Below are 25,000 nucleotides of genomic sequence, written 5' to 3'. Positions count from 1 at the left end.
AGGAAGCCAAAAATTGTGTGTTATGAAATGAAGGGGAGATCTGGCAGGAAGGAAAATAGAGGAGAAACCCCAGATAGAATAACCAAAGTGACAGGGAAATTAGTGGATGCCTGGAAACTGGGACTCAAACTACATTTCTTTGTATGAGAATTTCCTAAGCTTGCACACACACAGGGTTTCTTTTTTTTTTTTTTTTTTTTTTTTTTCCTTCACAGCGAAATTAAAAATTCAAGTTTGATATATTGAATTATAGCAGCACTGCTTTTATGATCTGTTTCCTAAATATGCATTTCTGCCAGTTCAACATGTTGGTTAAAAGTCAAGCTTGAAGAAACCTCTGGGCTTTGAGCTGTATGCATATTTTGGCTTTAAACCTCCAGGTCTGACCTCCAGCCTTTGAACCTCCAGCACGGAATACAGAGCTGGGAGGTGACTACCTATCATTTGGAGCACAAGTTTTGCCAACAAAGGGGAATCCCACAGCCTTAGCTGGGGTGATTTCAGCACAATCAAGTCATTTACTAAAATTAGCTTAGAGATCTTGACCTAAGCCCTCTTCAGACCCCAGTGCTGACAGAAGATAACCCTTCTGGGTAAGGTGGAAGCTTTCCCAACGCTACCAACAACCCAGCTGGATGCTCCAGATACTCCTGCCTGCATCCCTGCCTCATCCCAGCTGTCCTGTTGAGCCCACCCAGAGCAACAAGCTACCCTCCCTTCACCAGAATCTCTATACTTGCTAATTTTCTACCTTGTAGACCTCAGCACCTTTTCTTGCGTCCTCCTTGCTGAACTTCCCACGCTGTGTCAGTCCCTCCCTCTGACTTACTTTTCCCTAACACTGGTGAGCTCAACCTTTGTCTTGTTCCACTTCTCCACATCTGCTCCTTCTCCGTGACTCCAAACTTCCTGGTAATTCTGATGCACACTATATTTGATGCCCACTACACTCTTCTCACCCTGCTCCATCCAGTAACCCAGCACTTTTCATCTCCTCAGACATAAGTCAACCACCTCTGCTGCTCCTTATCCAGCCTGGCTTCCACATACCCTTCCCCAAGGCTGGGTGATGTGCTCATCCCTCAGTCCTTTGCCAGCTTTGCTCATCCTTTGCATGTGGCTTTCACACAACACTGCACTCATACTACCTGGGGCCTCCCCACAGCCAGCACAGAGGTAACCTGGCAGGGAATCATCCATATTTTATTAATTAATTTAGAAGCAAGAAGATTAAATGCTTCATATTTTCATATTAATTTGTATTATTACTAAAAAGGCTACACTAGAGCTATTTAGTCTACCACATCCATATCAAGGACTCCATTTTGATCTGAGGGAACATGACAGCTTGAGCAAAGTTCTTTGTTCAGACCCCACACTACATACCTTAGCAGTGCACAGCGTGCAGCTGTTACAACACTAATTGAAAAATGTTTTTAAATGGATCAAGTTTCCGAACATTTGCGGAACAATTCCCTTTTTTTTTTCCCCCATGTGCAAAAGCCAGTATTTCAGCAATCCTAATCCCTACAACGCATTGGTAGGCCATAAAATAAAGCTGAAATAGGTTATTTCGCACTAAAGATGGGGGAAAGTCTACATTTGTAGGTGGATGGGAAGAACCTACAACTGTAGGTTAATGGGAAGGACCTACAATTGTAGGTAGTCTCAGCAGCTTTCTCAGCTTACACACATTGTCATGTAGTGTTATAACATCAGTAGAGTAGAGACAGGTCAAGAAGAAGCAGGTTTGAACCTCCCACCTGACAGGTTTTACCCATTCTGTGTCACCCATGGGAGATGGAGTTAGAAGGGAGGTACCCAGCTGAAAGGAGGGCTCATGAAACACTTGTGTGCCTGAGGTAGTTGCTGTGTTTTGCAGTGAAACCAAATGATAAATCTCTCTCACACATCTAAAGGAAATGTTGGGGCTTATTTTGTACTCCACCATCTGCAAAGAGAGGTCCCCGCAGGGACCAGCGCTCAATGTACAGAGGGGAAATTGCAACTAATCTGTTTTCAAAGTCTCTAAAACTGTATTTCTGTTAAAACAACAGAAAAAAGTCTCTAGCAGTAAGTATCTCTGAATCTTCCTGGGCTAGAAGTCTCTTAAATGGTCCATGTTTCCCATTTGCAGTGATATGAAAGTCACGAGACATCAGATCATAACCAGTCCACTGGTCCCAGCCTAAATGTCACCCACCCTTGGCATAAGGTGAGTGGGTTTTTCTTCTGTGAGAGGGGGACAAACAGGGACCCCAATCTTTGGAGGAAAGAGGGAAACATTTTTATGACAGGGAGGTCTTTTGAAGCTGCTTGGGGGTTTGGATGTTAGATGTAGTCCCAATGGAGATGGATTAGTGGCCAGAGCACAGTGATGCGGTCAAAGGTGGAAGATAAATGCAATTTATATTTAATTGCCCAAGCTGCACCTGTTCCTTTTTGAATAGGAGGCCCTGTCTACCAAACAAATTTTAAAAGCATATCCTTTTCTTTTTTTTCTTCACTTGAGTGTAAAATGGGCAATTCTAAACTTGTATCAGAGTAAAGCAAGAAAAAAAAAAACCTTTAAATAGCATGTAAATTTTTTATGAATCAAGCTCTAAATAAAGAAAACTCCTGAGCTGGGAATTCAAAATACTAGCCAGAAAGAGCTGATTTGCTACCAGGCTCAAGAACAATATTTAGTTTACAGAATCAATCTGGAAATAAAACTAGTGCTTGCATCAGCATGAAAGCTACAAAAATAAAAAAGAGGTCTTAATAAAATATACAGTGGAAAAGGAAAGGATGAAAGAACTAGCACAGCTATGAGGCCCTCGGCAGCCCACACAAGTAATAAAATAGAATATGATGTAATATAGAACAACAATGAAAGGATTTAAAATTTCTAGGTAGGATTCTGAAAAACTGTTTCCAGCTTTTGTTGCAGAACAGGCGGGCTGGAGGTTTCCTTGTGACGCTACAACAAAGCTGGTGTGTGGCAGACATGGGCAGAACACTGATCTGCACCTTACTCCTGAATCAGCCCAGCACTGATAACCAAGGGGGGCTCAGTCACTACCCAGGATTCAGCATATTTCTATATTTCTTAGGTGATTCATTCTTTTTTGCTCTCCTATTCATTACTCCTTTCCCTCCTCATCTGCAATGCAAAGATTTTTTTTCTTTGCCAACAGGCACCGATGCCTTGCCATGAAGTCAACCACCTTCTTCACCCCTGGTGAGAAAAGTGTCTCAAACCTTGAGCTGAGCAGCTTGGAGAAATCTGAGGTTAGGCACATGCAGTATCTGCTCAATCAGTTTTGGCCTGACCAAAGTTAGGATGAGATCATAAGACTTCACAGGAAAATTGAGCACTGCTCTCTCTGCCATGCTCTGCACCCCTGTTGTAGTGCTGTGTACACTGGTTTTAAAGAAATGGGATCTTGTGAAGCTCAGACTAAAATGTGCACATAGCTTCTCTTAAAATCAAAGAGCATCCCAAAATTAACTTGGCAGGATTTCATCCTGCAGCAACCAGTGGCCTCTACACTGAATTTCAGATTGCACCAGTGCAATTCACTCATTGCAGTAATGCAAGAAATTTTCCCTCTCCACATGAAGATAGAAGCTACTGCAGAAAACCACTAATACTGCACAAATTAAAAATTACAGATTGTGAAATTTGGACCTCATTTTCCACTGTGCTCAAGCTGTGGAGGTAAACACGAAGCTCCTTGATCTGCAGCCCCACGGTCCTACTAAAAATTCTCGGGTTGACACAAAGAACTGGCCAAATCCCGTTCTTTTTACTGCCCTGGGATGAAACTCAGCTCAATACCTACAACATTCCTGTTTTCTCCTTTACAACAGTTGGTGCTTGCACATGATTATGGCAGCTCATCTAATTATTTATTACCTGTTATTTTTTGCTGCAAATTATTTCTCTGGGCTACATGTTTAGCAAGAACGTGGCCTCTATCTGACTTTTTTAATCCTCATTCTAGCCTTGGTTGCAATAGGTATGTGGACTATGAGAAGCAGTGACAAAGAAAACTCTGATTGCTTAAATATCAGAAAAAAAAAACCTAAACAAGCACATAATTTTTTTTCCATAGGAAAAAGGACATCGGTGTACACAACATCCACTATTTGTGCTTCTCCAGGAAAGACAGGAAGTGTTCCAATTCCTCTGAAAACACATTTTTAATGAAATAACAACTGATCCTGATCAGCTGGCCAGAAAACAGCAGCCCCCTCAGAAAAGAAGCTCTCTTTTTCAAAAAGGTGATTAAAAAAAAGTGGCCCTACTCTTACACTGGCCCCAAACACAGAAGGTGGCATGAACTTATCACTCCCTTCCTTTCACTGAACACAGAGTACAGGTTCACACCTGTACTACTAATGCAAGTACCAGCTTTTTCCAAAACTATCAAACTAATTTGCAATTCACTTAAGATGCAAGCAAAGCCATTAGCCAAAGTCCACGTGCAATGTGCCTTCTGAAGGCTGTGAATGAGTTATGGAGACCAGCCCAGCCAAGGTCTCCAGAGCTCCCAACCACCTCGATCAAACCTTCGCGTGATGCGCTGAGGCTCCATACAAGCAAATGCCTCCTTAATAATACTTCACACTTTATCTAACGAGTTCCATCACAGGATTTCAGCCTGCATGAATTAAGATTTAAAACACTCAGGGAAGGCAGGCTGGTATCATTTCCCTCGGAGTTCAGAGATGGGTGAAGGTGAGAGAAAGATGAAGCAATTTGCTGAAATTTGCAGAGGAAATCAGAAAAGAGCACGGTGCTTTCGGCACCTCTGCCCACAAGATCATCCTTCCTGTCTCCTCAAGCTTGCTGATGTGTTCTAGCTTATTAAATATGACACCAATACATGTTTTGGATCATAAGACTGAATCCCATAAAACTGTTGGACGTAGAGTTCAGAAGCTGAAAGGGACAAGAGCAAAGAAGGAGAAAAGTCCTACACCACAGCCATAGGGCATTTTTTGAGACAGTAGGTTCCTGTGCTACTTAAGGCCCAGAACATATTTCTTGCTTTTGCAAATGCAGTTTATTTTGCAAATCAAGGTGATTGTACACATTTCAGCTTGTCAAATTTTCAGCCTTTCAACCATATGTCTGTCGATCTTATGGACTACCATCTTTATGGGATTCAACCATATGTCCAGATCCCAATATATATGAAGGCCAGTTCTAACATAAGAGCTTTACAGTAGTAGTGTAGTAAACCATAATGTTTGCAGATGGCTGTAATAAAATCATTCAGGAGAGGCAAGGTGCAGGGATGTAAAGCCTTCAAAAGCTTCTTCTACTGAATAAGCAATTTGATATGAATAATATAGTGAGAAGCACATTCCACCAGTCAACTAGTTGATCTAGTAAAAAATGTTTCTTTTAATCTTCTTTTCTAATCCTACATATATTTTAACTGCGTTTTTTTTCAGTCTTCCTGGGTGCTATTAGCTAAATTTTGGAAGAAAAGAATAAGGAGGAAAAATAACAAAGAAACTTTTTTTTTTTTTTTTTAAAGGCCCACGATCACTTATGTGAAATGCCAAATGGTTATGTGCAGCCTGGAAGATGTATTAATAGAAAGGTATAAGTTCTTTACCGTCACATGGTGAGATTGAAGGATGATGTGACTTGCTTCATTTCCTGAAGTAGGACTCAGCTTTCAAAGTTAAGAAAAGTTTCCTCCTGAGTAAGCTTTTTCTAACTCTAGGAAGTTGGAGTTTGGTTTATGTCTTGCTGCACAATAATTCACATGATAATTCACATACCCTTTGTCTAACATAACTTGATATCTCTATTATTAAAGGACCTCCGGTCCCCTTTTCCCCTAACTAAAACATGCTGAGCTGATGCGTCCACCTCTGGGCTGGTGCCTCTCCTCACTGATGGTGGGGAGGGAGCACTGCCTGCAAAGGGAGCCATGGCCAGCCTAATATTGATGGAGGGTCTTTTTCAAACCAAAAATATTCTTTTAAGCTGACAGTCCACAGTGAGTTTTGGCAAGCTTCCTTGACCTAGGAAAAAAATCAGTTCCTACTTGGGAAAGAAGGAAACCATCCCCGGGCATTCACTGAGAAGTAAAAAAAGCAAAATGCAACCTGACTGCACTTCTGGTGTGCAAAATCTTGGTGAGAGCAACCCCAGTGAGCTGTTTGCTTTGAGATAACTTGGCCAGAGCCAGCTCTTGCCCTGCTAACGTCAGGGGAAGTTTTTCTATTGGGTTAAACGGCGCGGGGTCAGATAGTGCCTAAGAAACCAGAAATATGCTGTCACCCTTCCTTCCCGTGCCAGACTTTGTGTTGACCAAGCTGCACTCCTTCCCTAGTGCTTGGGACAGTCTTGTTGGCAAGGGCTCATCCTGTGAGATGCTGAGCACCACGACTGCCAGCCTGCTCAGCATGGTGACTCGCTTAGAACCTGCTGAGATTCACCCCAACACATCCAGCAGTCCTTTCACAAGGAGTAACCATTTTCTTTAAAAAAAAATAAAATTAATAAGTTGAACTGAGCGAAAGATACTATTTCTTCCCCTTCAGCACCTACCAAACCATTCACTGTACAAGTGTGCTCACGAAAGACCGTGAAGGGCACAGCAAGGACTTCAACCCTCCCCTTGGCGCGCGTGGCCGCTCTACCTGTGTGCTCGTATTTGTGTCGCAGCAGGGAACTGCTCTTCTGGAATGTCTTGTCACATAAGTCACATGCGTACATGCCACTTTCTGTCTTCTTGATCTTCTTTCGGGACAGACAGGAGTCGGAGTCCGTCATGTCGTCGAGGCCGGACATGTAGTCTGGGGTTCCATCAAGCAATTCTCCCTGTGAGGGAACCACCCGTCAGCAACGCCAGCTACCAACACTGCTTCTTCCCACAGAGGAACCAACCACCCCAGAAAAGTTAAAATCATGACATAAAAAAGTTCCTTAGCTTAGGAACCCACTGGTAATAAAACTGCAAAGCCATAAAAAGGACCCAGGAGCTGGAACACCTCTCCTATGGAGAAAGACTGAGAGAGTTGGGGTTGTTCAACCTTGAGAAGGTTCCAGGGAGATCTGGTGGCCTTTCAGTACTTAAAGGGGGATTTATAAGAAAGATGGGGTCAGATTTCTTAGCAGGGCCTGTTGCTAAGGGGGGATAGTTTTAAACTAAAAGAGGGGAGATTTACATTAGGTATTAAGATGAAATTTTTTATGCTGAGAGTGGTGAGGCGCTGGAGCAGGTTGATCAGAGACGTGGGAGATGCCCCATCCCTGGAAACAGTCAAGGTCAGGTTGGATGGGTTTCTGAGCAACCTGATCTAGTGGACGTGTCCACTAGGGGGGTTGGACTAGAGGAGCTTTAAAGGTCCCTTCCAACCCATTCTGTGATTCTACAGCTGATGGGAACTAAGGAAATAATGAGGAGCCTGTTTCCAGTCAACTTTGTCTTTGACCACTCTGCAATAATACGACTTACACAAGCAAACAGTACTCATGTGATAACGTGAGAAGTAAATATTTTCAAGGAGTGGAAAATGCAAAGGGGAGGCTTTCCATGGGTGGCAGAAAGTATCTTAACACCTGACAGAGGTGGGTGCAAGCAACAGCTAAGAGATCATTCATCTCGAAACTCGGTAGTGTGGATATATTCTGTATCTGTAAAAGGTTTTAATTGAATTTTATATTTAGGTATAACTGTTATTATTATGCAATCCATTTAAATGTATGTCTGCCGACTAAAGGCCTCAAGCCATATTTTTATATTTAATTTTGTAATTTGAAATAGGGAATATTAATAACACTTTTTATCAATGTTCTATCTATGTTAAAACAGCCTTCAGCATTAAGCAATAATGAATGTGGATCAGTAAATTATTAAATTTCTTGATATTTATTTTGTCTTGATCCAAAGAGAGTGCAAACTTGCATGATAACATACATTTCCATTTGCTATCACACAGTTTGGTTTTCTTAGACTAGGTTTGCACTAATTAATATTAGAGAAGATTAAATAGGCTTAAATACATTTACAAAGAGGGCAGATGTACTGTAAATTGGAATAGTGGAACAGCTGTTATGGAGGTGCAGTGCTATTTATGCTCCTATTGTGCAAAGAGGGATTACAGCCTGGAATGTAAAACCATACCTGATTTTCACATTTGAAACTATAAAACATTTTACTACTCAGTAAAATTACTAATAGACTGTAATAGGACATAGGGGAACACGCACGCACACAAAAAAATTATTAATCTATAATCAGTTAATCTCATTTGACTAAACTCTGTACTATAGATCTGAATATGCCCAGAAAAAAGGTATAAAAGGAGATGACTTGTGCAGAGCAGCCCTTTGCTGGAGGCGTGCAAGGGGTGAAATCCTTTGCCACTCATGCATTGACTCTGGGACGACCCGGGAAAAGGATTAAAGGTTTAACCCAGGCACGAAGAAGTGCTGACCCAGATTAGGTGTCCACTGAAAGACTTTGTCTGAGATTAAGGGCCCTATCTGGTACCTCTCCTAAATAATTTTGTTTAATCTCTCTGGGGTTGTTTTTTTTTCTTCCGAAGCTGTTCCAGATGACTGGTGGGGATTAAAGGACTGGTGGGCAGGAAAGGGCAGTAGGTGGGCTGAAGGAAAGGGTTGTGATGAAGCAACACATCAATGTTTATCATCACCCAGACATTCATGAGAAGAAAGAATACCTTTCCCATGCACAGTGCACCAGTAATTCAAAAAAAAACATGGATAAGAAAGCTTTGAGGATTTCAATGATGACTCCCCCAAATTCTCCTACTGCTCTTTTTCCCCATGATGCAATGCAGTTATGCTCACTTTGAGGGGAGCCCTGAAGAGATCGGTTTCCCTACAAAATCTCCTTTTTTTTTAATTTTCTTTTGCAATTTATTTCAGGATGGGACTTTTCATTAACATTATTATTATTTAGACACAGTTCTCATAGGGAATGACTGAACTCTTCACAGCATGAGCATTATACCTATTCAAAGGTATTGATACTGCTTCTGAACCCAAGCAGAAGTACTCTTAAGGTAATTGCAATTTGTTCTCCTACCCCATTGTATTTTTGCAAGTTCAGACTAAGCCCCACCCTGCTAATTTTGACAGAAATGCTCAGTATAAATGGGCTTTTTCTTCTGTAAGAGGACACATCACAAAATACTAAGTTTTAACCTTTCAAAAGAAAAAGAGTTGCAACAATTTACCTGAAATCCTTGTTTCCGCTGGTACTTTCTCCTTTGCTGCATATCAGCAAAAGTAGCTGCTCCAGTTGGGTAAGTGTAGGCCATATGTGGTAGGAAGCTCATCTGATCTAGTCCTGGGTAGGGTCGCAGCCCAGGAATACTGGTCTGGACTGGTGGCATAAAAGTGGCTGGGGGAAATGCGCTCTGCGGCGGAAGTGTTGTGTATAAAGGTTTGGCACTAAATGGGTTCATACCAAATACTGGGTTAGTGCTTTTATCCAGATTATTTGAATTAGAAAACTCCTTCTTGATAAAAGTCAAGTTCAGTGGCTCATCTGAGTTTTCAGATGATGAAGAAACGCTGTTGTGTTCTAAATTTACACTATTAGATTTAGTTTTGTTCTTTGTGGCTATAATACTTTTGGGTTCCTTCATTTGTTTTGGTAAAGACAAGTCCAAAGGCTCAGCCTGAAGCTCCTCAGAAGAGAAACTGTTTGGAGTGTAAGAACTACTGTGGGAGTTTTTAGAAGATGTGGAAGAAAGATTTAAAGGAGAAGGAGTATTGCTCCTTGAGTGGTCCAATTTATCAACTGGCTTAATATTGGTAAAATGAGGAGGTTTTGTTAGCCTGAGAGGAGTATCACAATTAGTAACACTGTTATGGAGTTCAGCTATAGATGGTGAAGTTATAGAGTCCACAGGCTTTATTGGAGATCTGGCTGACAAAGAGTCTTTAGTGGGAGTGTTGTTGGTGGCAGCCAGCGCCACCTTGGCACTGGCCCTTTCCAGTGATGGTGACCTGGAACTTGAATACTGGTAGACTTTTCTTTGTTCAAACCATTCCTTCACGAATTCCTGAGGAAGGCCAACAGCAATGGAAATTTTCAGTAGTTCATCAGAGTTGGGCTCCATGTTCATAGCATAATATGCCTTAAGTACAGACATGTGGTCCTTGTATGGGTTGATGGGGCTAGTCATTCCTTTCTCAGAAAGTACTGATGACAGCAAGAGGGTTTGCTTATCAAACACTCCAGGTTTGTTGGGAACCATGTTCTCGTGAGGCTGAAGGACTGCCTTGATTTCTTCGTTCATTTTACACAGGTATCGCTCATGCTGATGCAAGGGAATGGGACCAGGAAAGCTTTCTTTACAGAACTGGCATGAAAATGGAGTGGATACATTATGGTTCTCTATCATCTTATCTTCTGTTACCAGGTCTATTAGGGTTCGCAGCTTCTCTTTTTTAATGTTATTGAGCTGCCTCCTCGAGTCTGTGGTTAAGCTCTGGAGGCAAGCTTTGGCTTCATTGACTTTCTCTAATGTGTAGTCAATAATACTTTTAGTGGCACCATTATGACTTACTACTGGAAGACCCACGGGGGGAATATTGGGGGAGGTAACTCCTTGTTCCTCGGCTGGAGGGCATGAATCCTTCATGTGGTAAACCTTCAACTTGGAGATCTCTTCAGCCTTGCAGTCCATTTTCTGCCTGGAAACCGTGTTGTCCACAATCTGTAGGACCTTCTGCACCTCACTTAAATTACTGCCTACCGCAGGAAACCCAAGCAATGGTGCTTCCATCCCTACCCCTAAGTGCTGCATTGGACTTTGAGCAGAAGCATGAACTCCTAAGGGGCTGGTTGCTCCAAGTCCACCATTCATAAAAGGACTAGTTGCACTAAACCCATGTGAGGCCATAAGAACCTTGTACTCATTGAAATCTAGTGGTTCTGTTTTAATTTTCAGTAGGCCTGTTTGCTCAGACATACTAAGTGGTTTGCCATTCTCCAGCTTGTTTCTCAGCTGTGTGATGGCTGAATTAGTAGGAGAGGAAGATACAGAATTAGGAGAAGAACCCGTCTTGATATTGTTTCTCATTCTGCCATTGACAGAGATTAGACCAATACACTTCTTGCTGCTGATGTGGGAACTGTAGGAGCCAGAATGGGAGAAACGTTTCTTGCAGTTTGGACACTCATATGGTTTTTCACCTAAAAAATGATAATTAAAACCAAATGTTAATTATTATTGTCGCTGCTGCAACTGTAAGTGATCGCATTTGATACCCAACTGTGTATCTGCTTATTACTAGTGAAGAAAATATCATTTCTCTGAATATCGCCACACACCACCACTCCTTTAACCTCCCCTTTCTATGGGTCTTGAGGTCAGTTTGGACCCACAGTCTCCGGTCAGCAACAGCTGCTGAGATGTGAGATTCATTCCAGAGTGACCAGTGCAAGTTATAGCTAAGCATCAATGGCAAAGGGTGTCAAATTAAACCACAATTATTCAAATTTGATTTTTCTTTTTGTTTGTTTGTTTCTTTCTTTTTTTTTTTTTTTTTTTTTTTTTTTGTCCAAAGAAAAAAAGAAAAAAAAGAAGAATTTTCACTAGAAAGGAAAAACTGAGTCCTGTTGTTAGGACCTTCGTGCCTGGACAGAGCCTGGTGGCATTTTGTGTGCCGAATGCTACATCAAGCAGGAGAGTCATTCAGTAGGAGATGCTCTGTGCTTATTTGTTATCTGAGAATATGAGCTGTATTTCAGTTGGGAGGACTTTTTGTTATGGAAAATATAATGGACTCTTCAGGGTCCCACTGCACAGAAATGAATGAAGGCTTCTGAACTCCAACTGCCGAGCAAACAATCCATATTATTTGCAGGAAGCTTTACTATTTCCAAATCTTTCAGCGAGACCACGGTATTAACAGCATGATAAATGAGGATGACTCAGATACCACTTCTGAAATACCTTATAGTAGCTCCAAGAAGCCAGAAGCAGAACTGTGTAAATTTTAAGCAGTCTTTAAAACTCAGCTAATTAAACAAAATGCAAATGAGCACACCAGCACCTCTGCTACTCACCACTGTGAATTCGCAGGTGTTCCTTCAGATGGTGTTTGTATTTGAAGGCCTTGCCACACTCAGTGCATTTGAACTTGCGGTTGCCTGCTCCTTGGGTCAGCATTTGGTGCTAGGAGGGGATTAAAAAAAAAAAAAAAAAAAAATCAACGTGAATTTTATGCAAGAGAAACCATGAATTTCTAGCTTTACAAAACCACAAAATGAATCTGCCTCTGAATTTATCAAGTGGACCAAAAGGTCTGCAGGCGCAGCAGTGTTGCAATAAAAATCGAAAATGTTGCCAGTAAACTGAAACAAATGAGAAAGTACTTTCACGTGAGCATTCGATATTTGCTTTAGAATTATTTCCTAAGTCTCTCATCAGAAATGTGTTGCTTTAAGGTATCTTATGATGAGAGAAACTGTTTTATAAGAAGATTTGTGGCTCTTAATATTCCTAGCAGATTCTGAACATGTGGGACTCCGCTTGTTTAAAAATTCTGTTTACTGCGTGTGTAGGAAAGACAGAAACACTGTCGTTAGTGGCATTTCGTGTAAGATTTAATTCATTATCAAGCAGAAGTGACTGCATCTTCAGCATGAGCTGCTGTTGGAAGTGTTTTTTAAAATCACAGAGCAGCAGGGAAGACTTGAGCTACCTTTCGTGCCATGTTTTCCCCTGGTGCACTTCTAAGGGGCAAGGGAAAGTTAAAAGTAGCATAAAACATATAATCAAAGGCAGCTGACCTTTTTTTTTTTTTTTGCAACAGGCAAGAAAAGCCCCATGACTTTGAATTTGGAGAGGAAAAAAAAAAATTATTAAAAAAAAAATTTAATAAAATTACTAACATTGCAGCCAACCACTCTGGATGCTCAAGGTAGGAGAGGTCAGCCTTTTGTAGGCAGCCACAACACAAAAGCCTATTGCAGGAGCAGGAGGCAGAGGAGGGGGAAGAAAGGGAGGAGGGGGGGAAGGGAGGGGAGAAAAAAAAAAAAAGGCAGCGTCGAAACGGTATGACAACTGCGAGGGTGTGCTGCCTCTTCCCACATTCCTGGCGAGACAGATGGTGTTACATGGGACACAGGGAGGTTTGTTCAAACAGCAGCAACCTTCAAAGATCAAGCAGAGCCCAGCCCGCCGCGCGCCATTGAGGGACCCGCGCTCATATGTTGCTGAGTTGCATAAACAAACAGCAACAGCTGTTTTGTCTCCCCCCATCGCCCTCTGAGGACTACTATAAACTTTAGTTGTGCCACTGTTAATATGATACAATCATTTTAATTTACTAATTGTAAATGCCATGAGCAAATGAGGGGACTTTTCAACACCAAAGCTACCATTCATAATGCGCCAGCACCAGCGCGCTCTCGCATGTGAAATTTCAGGCAGTTGCATTGGATAAATATCTGGGCAGGATGGTGAGGGTTGTTTTTTTTCTCCTCAGTGTTTTTAATGATACGAAGCAAAAGAAAGAACCTAATGGTGGATATGGTTAGGAAAAATACATGTGAAAATGTGTTCATCTACCAGAAAAGCCACAGGAAGGGAAGAGTAGGAGAAATCACTTTGGAACCATTTATACCGATTTAGGATCGAGCAAAATATATGGTTCTCTTAAAAATGCTAATTGCAAAAATTGCGTGATGAGGAGATGTCTGTTTGCCTCACTGAATTTACCTTATGTTGAGGAAAAACCTACCAAGAGAAATAGAGCCGATCATGATTTTCAGTTTTTGAAGAAAAATAAATACAGCACAAAGCCTTTATAACTTGACACAATGCACGCAGCTATTTATTTAAGTTCTAACCAAGCCATTTGAGTTTCCACTACAGCCCTCCACTAGATGGGTTTTCAGCAGTAATTCCCTGGCAAGGAGAGGGGTAGTTTTTCTGCTGGTATGACAAGAGTTTTGTGGCACAGGTCTCTTGCCAGCCTGCTTGAGAGGACTAGGGAAGCCTGGTCACCTGTTTGAGATCCACAGCATTTCCTTAAAAGCGGTACTGATATAATATTACATGCACCCCATCGAGGAAAAAACTGCTTTGATTTATTGCAGAGACGAATGAGAGCGATGCCGCCGCCCTTGCCCGTGCACGTGTTTGTGGCACAATCACAAATGACAGCCTATATGTACCGTAGGGAGAGTGATTCTAAAAATGTGTAATTATGTTTAACAAACGATTATACCAAATACGCGTAATTTCCCGTGATTGAAAAGGTGACTCGGAAAGTAATGAAAAAATATTAGTGGATCTTTTAGTATGTCTTGGAGCTCCTATTTGCAACACTGCAAAGTAAAACTAGGTGAAAAATGGAATTAAAATTGCTGAGATGTTTAATAATGTATAATTAAAATGCTACAGTTTCATTCACTTTTTGAGGAACATAAAAACGAAACTAAAGTCAAGTTAAAGTGCAAATAAAATTTCTAAATTAGAAATTAACACACTCATTCGATCGTGAACATAAGACTATTAAATCATATTAGAAGAGACCATCAAAAAATCATTTAGACCTCAATTAAAGCTATTACCATTAAAAGATCTGCATCTTCAAAATGCCATGAAAAATTAATAATGATTGCCAATCAAAGCAATATCGTTCCTCTAAGGGGTTATTACAGAAAGAAATCACTTAAAACCAGCCCCCCACCTGATCTGTCCCCGGCTTGTGTGTCACCATATGCCGCTCGAGCTGGGTGCGGTAGGCAAATGTGTAGTTACAGAGAGGGCAGGAGAAGTTCTCCTCGTTCTTCTCGTGGCGGTACTTGATGTGCTCCTTGAGGGACGTCAGGCGCTTGTAGCCCCGGTCGCAGTAGGGGCAGGTCAGCAGTTGGGCGAAGGCATCTGGAGTTCCAGGTGGCAGGTCTGCAACCCGGGATGAGGAGGGGGGGAGAAAGAGGCAGGCCAAAAGGTCAACAAATCAATGGCAGCTCATGGGCTGATTGCCCGGGATGGTATGACAGGAATCGTTGCAATCTGCTGCCCAAGAGGGAGGGATGGGACTTCCAACCGGCACCGGCACCCGTGCACGCCCACGGCAGACGCGCGGGACCACGCTAGGAAATTAATTATGGGCATCCCTCCTCCTGCAGGCCTTGCTGGCTGGGAAACTAAGAAATAATTTTTCTGATCAATTGGCAATTTGCATTCCAGCCCCAGCTCCTTACGTTACATTATGCTGTTGGCCGAATCCTTCCCACCAATGCTTTTCCATTTATTTATAAAGGCATCAAGAGTGCGACGGGTCGACCACCCCACCTTTTGCTGTGCTAAAACTCAATGAAAACTTCCCAAACTCCCAACTGTTTCAATTCAGCTCTCCAGTTCCCCCACCAAATAATACAAATCTGCTGACTGAAAAATCACAATACACTGAAATTACAGCCCCAATCTCTGCTCATGAAATTCCATGCCGCTGCAGCTGTTCTCCAATTTTTAAGGTAAACACCCAGGCATGCAGTGCATTTATAATTGCAACAGCTGCACGAGGTCAGGATACTGGCTAAAAATGAATTCCAGCCTCACCATTTTCTTCTTGCCCATTGGCCTCTGGAGTGCCAAGGCGAGACAGTTCCTCAGGGGCTTCGGGGTAAATAATGGCAGTGTCGCTGCGCTGTAGGTACTCTGCTATGCTGACTGCATGCCCGTCTCCTTCCTCCAGTTTCCTTTTGGTGAAATATTCCTCAAAATCCGACGTGCAATTGGCGTTCTTCACTGAAATGAGAGAAAAGGAAAAGAAAGGGGGTTTGAGCGCATCCTTCCCGGGGAGGTTGGTGTTGCAGGCTGAGCTTGTTCATGCTGGAGCTCCGAGGCTGGGGTTGCAGCTGGATCCTTGCTCTCATCAGTCCTGCTCCAGCTCCTAATAAAATTAATGCAGGCTTTCCACCAGTGTGGATGGAAGTGAGGGCAGGCTGTTAAATTAACAGGAACACGAGCTCTACGGGGCAGCAGGAGAAGTTTATGAGGCTTGGGTAATGCAGGTAAATCCTTCACCTCTGGAACCTGAACCTTCAGGGGACTCCTGGGAGACCCATGGGTTTTGGCATGAACAGAACTTGACCTACAGGACTGAGCTCAGCTGCCCCCAGATCCTGCAGACCCCCAGACAGTCTGGCATCAGAGGTGGTGGATGGAGGTAGTAAAGAACATGGCCACATCTCCTCCATCACAGGTCCTGCTTTGGGCTGCTTTTCCATGGCAGGCATGAGCAGACAATTGCTCACAACATCTTATTTTTATTTATTTCTTTTTTCCTCCTTGAAAAATTAACTTAAAATGGGAGAATAGGTTGTTTAAAAAAAAAACAGCTATTGCTTCATAGATGTCTGCAAACAGAACCACATGTTTCAGACCATAACAGGGATGTGGAGCCTAAAACCACTTTTACATCCTGTACAAGAGTTTTCCTTCTTTTCCTTAATTGTAAAGCAAATTTTTTATTGTCCATGAAACATAATGTATGCTCAACCACAAAGCATCCTGTTACTTAAAATAAGCTTTTTGCCTCCATGTATGAACACTGCAAAGACCTTAAAAATTCTGGGACAATATAGAAAAATACTAATATCATTGTACCAGAAAAAAAAAAAAAAAGCTGATCATTTTCTTCCTATGGTTTTTCCTTTCTTATGAGTAAGGCTTGGAAGACACAGTTGGTGGCAGGGAATTAAAGATACTTGTTTTTAACTGACCATAAACAAAAAGAACAGCTTATGAATTATTACATTTTAATGTGTTTCTCCTTAGGTAAAATAAGAAAATGAGACAATGTCATAAACTATTCTACAGTTCATGTGAAAATAAAATATTATATAGCACAATTCTACTCTCACTAACTCCAGGAAGTAATATGGAATAAACTCATGGAAATCAAAGGGGTTTTACTGGTTTGTAACCACTGGACATGAAAGACTAACCAGCTCTGTGGTGTTTAGAAATGTCTCAGTGCTTTTCCTCTGTTTCCCCCATAAATATAAGGTGATGCTGGCGCTCAGAATGAGACATGGCCTCTGACTAGTGCACAACTGGAGACCTGAAAGCATCTGACCTGGACCACTGATCTCACAGTCATCAATAAAAGTAGGTACTCATCTGTACAAACCTCATCCCTTTAGCTGATAAAATCCAATCCTCTGGCTGAGACAAATATGCCCTATTTTTGGTATGAGCCAAACAGCTTTTCAACCACTCTGCAGCATTTTAGTGACAGTGACCAAATGGCACAGGGCACGAGAACTCATTTTTTGGAAGGAAACTTCTGTTCCTAGTGCAAGTGGTTTTGTAGGGAATCACTACACAACCACAGTGCTCCTCCCGTGGTCCTTCTGTAGCTCTTGCTACCATTTGTTAGTAGCACAAGAAGCAATGCTTTCCTTTTTCTCCTCCCATCAAACCCCAGCATCTATAGAAAAGGAGCACAAATATGGAGAACAAGACCTCATACCTTACCTCCATTTTGTTGCTGAGAGAGATATATAACAAAATGGCAGTCACTGAAGGACACCTTATGCATGGAAGCATCAGACTACGGTTTTAATTTTTTTTTTCCATCAGAAACAAGCTGAGGTATTACTTTTGACAATGGAAACCTGACTTTTTGCCCCCTTGCTACACCTTGACCTTCCAGCTGTTGTAAGATCATCGACCTTCTGGCCTGACACTACCCCATCTCTGCTCCTTCTCCTGGCTTATCAACACATCCAAGGAAAACAAGCTTATCTTTTGCCAGATTCGTGCCAGGACCCAGTAAATCCTACCTGTGAAGCAGGGAAAGAGTTTTTCTCCAGAAAGGAGATAAGGCAGCAAGAAGGGGAAAGGGTGGGATGGCTCCTAGGAAAGGCTCCATGTCTTCATCTCCTCCCAGCTAGCTGGGGGATTTGGAGGTTGCAACTTCATTTACAAGATGGGAATTCAAGCTGCCAAGCAAGGCTTGAGTTAATATTAGAAGCTTCAGTTCCAAACTTGAACCCAAATGAGGTTCTTCCTTTCTGACCCTAAGTCTATCTGGAAGCTGATCCAACAGGCTGGGGTGGACTGCTGTGATATTACTGGCCTTGGCTTCCTAATTCTCTGGATTATTTAGCTTCTATGTCTGTGCGTGCAATCTGGGAGCTAAAGCAAATGTTTATGTCTACATTTTAAACCCCTGAAAACAAGGGGATTTAGTGGAAAAGCTGACAGATTCTTAACTGAAACAATACAACCAGGGCTGCAACATTGCAGATTAAAATAAACAGCAAAAGGTGATCATGTGTAGCTGGTTCTCACCAGCGACAATTCTGACATGGCTGGAAGCTCACCCTACTAAAAAGACTCATCTGATAACCATTAGATTTCTCCTCTTGATTTCTGGGGGGAAAGCTTGCTTCCCTTCTCATGCCCTGATTTGTTTTCAATACAGAACGTCATTCTCCCAGATTCTTCGTGGACTAACACTGCACCCACATTGCACATCCCCTCCTGCAAGCCAAGAACTTCATCAAGATCTACAACGAGTGACCTCACCAACTAAATAATTTTTTTTTTTTTAATTAATTAATTATTGGAGCCTGGAGAGCAGAAATATTTTCAGCTCCCAAAGCTGGTGTGGCCGTGTCACATCAAAATCAAGCACATTGAGGGAAGATATCTTTGGAGGCATCTAGGACCTTTCAAGATAAAGTGAGAGAGGGGTTCAAGGAGCTTGGGAGACCAGTTATTTTGTGTGGGAACTTGTCCTGTGAGATGGTGATAGCTGCCCTTAATCACAAACAAAGCTAATAAAACCACAGCCTTCATTATCCAGGAAGTGAGAGGCCCCCATTGGTATACACAGATTACAGCCTGAAAACGGCCTGTCCTCCAACCTGCCAAGTTTTACTTCTGTTTTCCTCCCTCAAAAGGTTTGGGGTTTTTTGTTCTTTTCCCTCCTTTAAATTATATTGAGAGATCTTTACTCAAAGTTTCTCAGATTTCAGTAACCAAAACCAGGATTTTTTTTTCCTGTTCATTTACAGGGAATTCATTAATCTATTTTCTGCAGACATCCCAGCTGTAATAAACATAACAGGTATTATAAAATAAACCATAGGAATTAATTAATTCATTCACATTTTTAAAACCCTTCATTTTGTCAACTGACCTTTTCAGAAATCCCAGAAATATTTAAACTGATTTAGCAGGACTAAAGACTGCAATGTTCACCCTAGTGGTCACTTTTGCTTTTCTACTATAAAGCCTCCATGGCTCATTATAAAAATGCAGCTGATTAATAGATGGATAACAAGACTTCTTCTTCAAGTACCACTAAGAAAGTGGCTATTCTGACAACAGAATAATTTAATAATGGAGACTTCTTTCTTTAGTTTTCTTTCTTTACTAATGACATTCCTCAATGAATTTGGTGCTAAAAATACACCACGGTTGCTGCATGCACCTTCAACAACTTGTCTGGCTGGATGTATGTGAGGGAATCTAAAGATGTTTCCTATCTCTGTGCTCAGCCCAGGTCCTGGAGCACTGGAAGACCTGGTGTCAAGAGGGAGAGGCACATTATCTTAAGTGAGAGAAACTTTCTAGGCCTATCTGGAAGAGCCCATGTTAACCTGAAGGAAGACCCCAACATCCTTCTTGGAGACCAGAAGGTCACTGTGGTACTGCTCTCATTGAAGATGGAGTCACTGCTCCAACTTCTTTCATTGGGCTGAGTCTTGGCCTAAGCTCAGCTATTTCATTAAATGTTAGTATTAAATAACCCTATTACCTGTGAGGAAAAAATGAGGCCAAAGAAGAAAACTTTGAACATTTCCCAGAACAGGTAGGAAGGATTTTTAATGCCTCAGCCACTGACCTCTTCCCTTTCCTTCCCAAATAATGGTTGAGGCACCTCAACAAGCAATCTGGGGGAGTTATAGCTCTGCATGAAGGAGGCTGCAGCTCCTAACAGCCACCTGGCACCTTCCACTCAGGGTGAAAAGACTGTCAAAGACATTTCAATTATCAAATGTGATAATCTAACTAAATAATCTGACATCATCCTTGAGAGACTGTGGAGACTGCAGCATCACATTCTACCCAACCTACTCAGGCAGCAGCTTCCACAGAAGGAGGTGGTTCTGAGAGCCTCACTGATAAAAGATCTGAACTAAACACTAGCAGGGCAGAAGACAGCCCTGCTAGTCAGTTTTTTGATCAAACTGCCCATTACAGGGCAAAGAGGAGGCTGAGACTTTTGCAGGGGACATTCCGGGAAGGGATTACCAGGTGCAATGTCCTGAGCAGATTTTGCTTTTTAAATTCAGTCCACCTGGGTGCAAAGCACTCTTTGAACCACAAGTTTGCAGTGCAGCAAGCCAGTTAGGGGCAAACTTATCTTTTCCCCCAGAAAGCAGGTTTCAGGAGAGTCAGGACACCCTATGGACCCTGGGCAGAGCTGGGAGCAGGGCTGTGCAGGGTCTGGACAGTATCCTGATCCCCCAGAGAGATGCCAGGAGGCCAGCAACAAGCAGGCAGAAGAGACCATCAGATAGTGGAAGGGAAGGGACTAAGAGGACATGAAGTCTTCTCCCTTGAGCAGACCATACTGCAAGTATGAAAGAGTTGAGGCCTCTTACGGTAAGGAAAATATGTGCAAAGGAAGTCACACGGACTGATAGGGGACCTCAAAGGCACTGGTAATGGTAATTCAGATAACCATCAAGTCTTATTTCTGAATCAGACATCTTTTAAAGTCCCATTTCTCCAAGTGCTAAGCACAGTTTATCGGTTTATTAACATCCCTTAGAAATAAAAAAGCTTTTAAAATATATATGTACCCAGTTCTGTATGGCAACATCGTTAAGAATATATGTAATGATAAACTGTGCCTTGGTGCCACCCTCCTTTCATGCATAATAAATCCAATGGATGAATAAAGCTGTGAGATGGTTTTATTTTCTTATTATTTTCCCCCACAAGAATTATAAAGTAAATGTTTTGTGTTACTTAATAAGAGCATTGGGGTTTTATGTGGGTGTTACTAGCATTAGGAAAGTGTGAGTAATAAAATCCTTGCAAGGTTTAGGTACCACCTTTTACAGTAATATTTCTAGAGGGCATTACCTATGAACCAAATCTCATAACAGAATGCATTAAAATGTACTCATACTTGAAAACTCTTAATTGTGTAAATTAGGGCTATCTGCAGCATCTCCAGTTGTGGCAAAATGCAGGAGAAAATCAGGTGATATGTGGAGTTCAGCTGTGCTGAAGATGGAGTAGGGCCTTCTGGCCTTTGGAAAGAACGTGGTAAACTCCTGAAGACATTTGGATTAGGAAATAGTAAAATAGTAACAGAAACCTTTTGCTGTTTTATTCTGCTAGAGGAAAAAACGAAAAAAAAAAAAAAAAAAGAAAAAAAGAGATGGCTCGGACATGATGCCTGCTAAGTATCTCTGTCCCTTTTCTTGTTGCACAAAATGTATTGATTTCTAAGAACAGGGAAAAGAAAGAGATGTCGGGGGGAGAAAAATATAAAAAAAAAAAGATTAGCCAGAAACACAATAATCTCATAAATATGCATTTAAAGTGTGTCTGTGTATTTATGTAAGGGGGTTATGTGTGTCTTGATGAAAAAATTTTTCCAGTCTCTGAAGCAGCTGACTGTGTTCACCAGGCAAATCTGGGGTTACCAAGAAAGGTGCAGCCCATCCTGGTTATCAGGCTCTTTGGACAGTCACCCTCATTAAATGACTGCTATGTATTGGTCCAGCTACTTTAAACTACACCAGCATCATCCTCACTGGGAAAACATCTCCTCACACTCCTGAAAACTCTTGGCTCACATGGATGCAGTGTAAAGGAGTAAGGGGATGAGGCACAGGCAGAGAGAGCTCTCAATGAATGAGTCCCTGCAGCATTGTCATCAAACTTGAGGGGAGAGGGGTGGAATTAAAACCCAGGAAGAATTAGGGAAATATTTCCTGATTGTTAAACTGAAAACAAGAGAAAAGTTGTTTTGTCACTTCATGCCCAGCTAATCCTACACAAGACGGGAGCAAAGGGATGCTGGGATCACGCAGTCCCTTACCTGTACCATTGTTTCCTGTGGTCTGAATTGTGGCTTCAGGCCCCATAGTGTCATAATCTTCCTTCATTTCTTCTGTGAAATAAGCAGAAACACTTTTCTTAGCATTGGCATGTTATGGAATTGCTTACACACAAAGCTAGGGAGCACATGGCAGTAGTAAAGGGAGGGTGGGGGGAGAGGATCCTGCTAAGGGCAGGAGAGAAAAGGGCTGTTGTGGACCCCTGTACAATGGCTTTGTTCTGACAACAGAATGAGTTCTGTGGTGCTGGGTGGGTAAGAACTTATTTACTTTAAACATGACAGCCCGTGGTGGAAAAGAAAACTATTTGTTCAGAGTAAATGAAGGGCTTTTCCCAATATCAAATCTAATAAGCAATCGGGTCATAAAAAGGGATTATTTTTTTTTTTTTCCTCTCTTTTATCTTTTTTTTTTTTTTAATACAGAGGAAAAATCTGCTAGCAGACACTGTGAGATCTGTACCTGGAAGAAACTGCAAATATGAAAGGAAGACACTAGAAGTTTTTATATCTCTGTTTTTATCTATCATCACACAGATCTGAGCTGCCACCGTCATGGTAACCTCACTGGAAGCTCAGCTCATATTAATACCAAGTGGTGCAGAAATGTGACAACTTCTCAACTGTGGGCAGCTCTTCTCTGTCCCTGCGATTTGTTTGCATCTTCTGTGCACTCTCCCTGGGCTGACAAAGTCTGTCCTTTATGGCCATAAATTGGCTTAATTCACATGCAAATGAGCACGGTATGTGTAGAATGATTTCTTCTGTATTTATCACGGATCGGTTTGATTTCCATGCAGCCAGGGGCTTGGAATGAGTTAAAAACAACATTTGGGAGAGGCTGGAGGGATGCAGCTCCATGGCTGGGGAGAGTGGGGTTTTTTTTCTGAGGTGTTTCAGCCTCTGAGTGCTTCTCAGACTTGGTTTCTTGCTGCTAAGTTGTTAGTTCATGTGCAACAGGTACTCGTTCATACAGCCTGGTTAAGATTTAACTCTCCAAAGGGTTTTCACAAGCAAAAAAATAAACATACATAGTGTTTCTTTCTCACCTTTTCAGCTTCTCTTAAATGCCAGCCTTTCTTTATGTGAAGACACGCACAAACATACAATCTCACTAGTTTGCCTTTTTCATTATTTTTTTTTTAAGTGAGAGAATTTACTATTTGAGATATTAAAGGGGAAAATCTGCTTTACTGCTTTTATCTCTTACTGAGCTGCACTCGTAAGACAAAAAAATGTCAAAAGGCACCCAGAAATGGTTCAACAACTGAAAAAAAATAAAAAGGAAAAAAAAATTCCCAGAACCAAACAGAAATTGATGATGATTCAGGAAGATGGATGCTACTCGGCCAATCAAGTGATAGACTGGCAAGAAAATCAAAGCCCACTATTAAAAGCTTATTGATACATAAAGCATTAAAATTCTTGCTACACATTTTTTGTGAGAAAGATTTTGATGAGGATAGAAACTGGCCCAGTATTAATCCATTTCCATGACAATGATTTGACTGAAGATACAGGGGAATAATATAAACAGAGCACATTCTGGGTTCATTCCTAAATTTGTAATCTTGGAGTATTCTTCAGATGTCACATTCTACAAGTAATTAGTTGGTAGAATAACAGGTTCTAATTGTATCATTCTAATCAAAACTAAAGCACAGAATGACTTAATTCAGAGCTTTACAACCAGCCTACAATTCTGTGGTATAAATATACATGTTTATGGCTTTGAAGCTGAAAAAAAAATAAAAATTAATGAAAGCTCTTAAGTTAAAATATGCAGGTACAAACAGATGCTAAATTTGTACAAAGCATAGAATATGCAGACCAGATGAAAAATATTTGTTTAAACCATACAGCAGACAAGCCAGCCTTGATTCTTTTCCCAGATCTGGCATTCTGCCTCTCTAAGGATCGTTTTCACGGGGATATCTTGCGTCCAAAACATTTAGGAGCTCAATATGTATTAATAAAATGTTGTCAATTATGATAATTGATCTGCTGGGCCAGTCTTGCATCTGATATTTTTATTGCAGCCTCCCAGAAATTTTAATCAAGGTACAGGATTTCTGAGAAGTTCAGCCTTAGATATAAATACAGTTATTGTGATTTTCTTCCTTGATCATCTCATGTGATTTCTGGTAGTAAGGAGTCACAAGTATCAGAAGTTTTCCATCTGAGGGCACGTCTGCCCAGTCAGCAAGGGGAAAACAGTTAACAGCTTTTTTTTTTTTTTTTTTTTTTTTTGCATAATCGTGGTAATGTTCAAGATTTCTGCTGCATTTCCTTCCTCATTGTCATTTTCTTCTGTGGTAAAGAGAAGTTAGAATGTTTAGTTGCTTCCCAAAAACTACTAAACCCTCACCAAGGCTCCACACTGCTTCTCACTTGGGGCAGGTCACCGGAGTGCACACTGCAGTTTTTCACCTATTTTTTTATTCTCATTTAGCTGATGGTTGCATAATTTATCCTTAAGCATTGCAACACTCAGCTGACATGACTTTTCTTTACCTAAACCTGCCCTCTTCCTAAAATCTGTGACCCTGCATTACACTTGCTATATTTAAATATATATATACACACATGGCATTTTCTTCCTCTCGGTATTAATTTGCAGAGATATAAATATGAAGATAGAAGGCTGCTTCTGCTCTCTATAAATCAAGAGTGTTGCACCCAGGAAAATAAAAGCAGGACAGTTCCCTGCATCCACAGATGCAGCAGAGGATCCACAAACAGGCATTCAGCATTTATTTAATTTGAATGGATCGTAAGTAGGGGCTTTGCTGGTTTATTTTTTGGAGAGCACCTAACCATCCAGAGCACATCTGACCAAATGTAATACGTCTGTCTAAAACCACACACTGTATTTATTTTGAAAACACTTGT

At 41.4% G+C, this 25,000-nt stretch overlaps 1 protein-coding gene across 2 annotated transcripts in view; it reads right to left on the bottom strand.

Moving 5' to 3' along the window:
• The window catches only part of ZEB2 (zinc finger E-box binding homeobox 2), a 116,991-nt gene that overhangs the window by 3,972 nt on the left and 88,019 nt on the right, over nt 1-25,000 (bottom strand). For both annotated transcript variants that reach the window (XM_030454524.1, XM_030454523.1), the window contains 6 exons: nt 22,091-22,162; nt 15,571-15,759; nt 14,696-14,910; nt 12,063-12,171; nt 9,217-11,186; nt 6,652-6,832 (listed from right to left, as the gene is read on the bottom strand). In XM_030454524.1, the coding sequence (XP_030310384.1) occupies nt 6,652-6,832; nt 9,217-11,186; nt 12,063-12,171; nt 14,696-14,910; nt 15,571-15,759; nt 22,091-22,162 (2,736 nt within the window). The remainder of the gene's footprint in view (nt 1-6,651; nt 6,833-9,216; nt 11,187-12,062; nt 12,172-14,695; nt 14,911-15,570; nt 15,760-22,090; nt 22,163-25,000) is intronic.

Source organism: Calypte anna, chromosome 7 (assembly GCF_003957555.1).
Source record: "Calypte anna isolate BGI_N300 chromosome 7, bCalAnn1_v1.p, whole genome shotgun sequence".
NCBI lineage: Eukaryota > Metazoa > Chordata > Aves > Apodiformes > Trochilidae > Calypte > Calypte anna.
The sequence above is the reverse complement of the archived record's forward strand: the minus strand, read 5'-3'. Positions and strand labels throughout refer to the sequence as shown.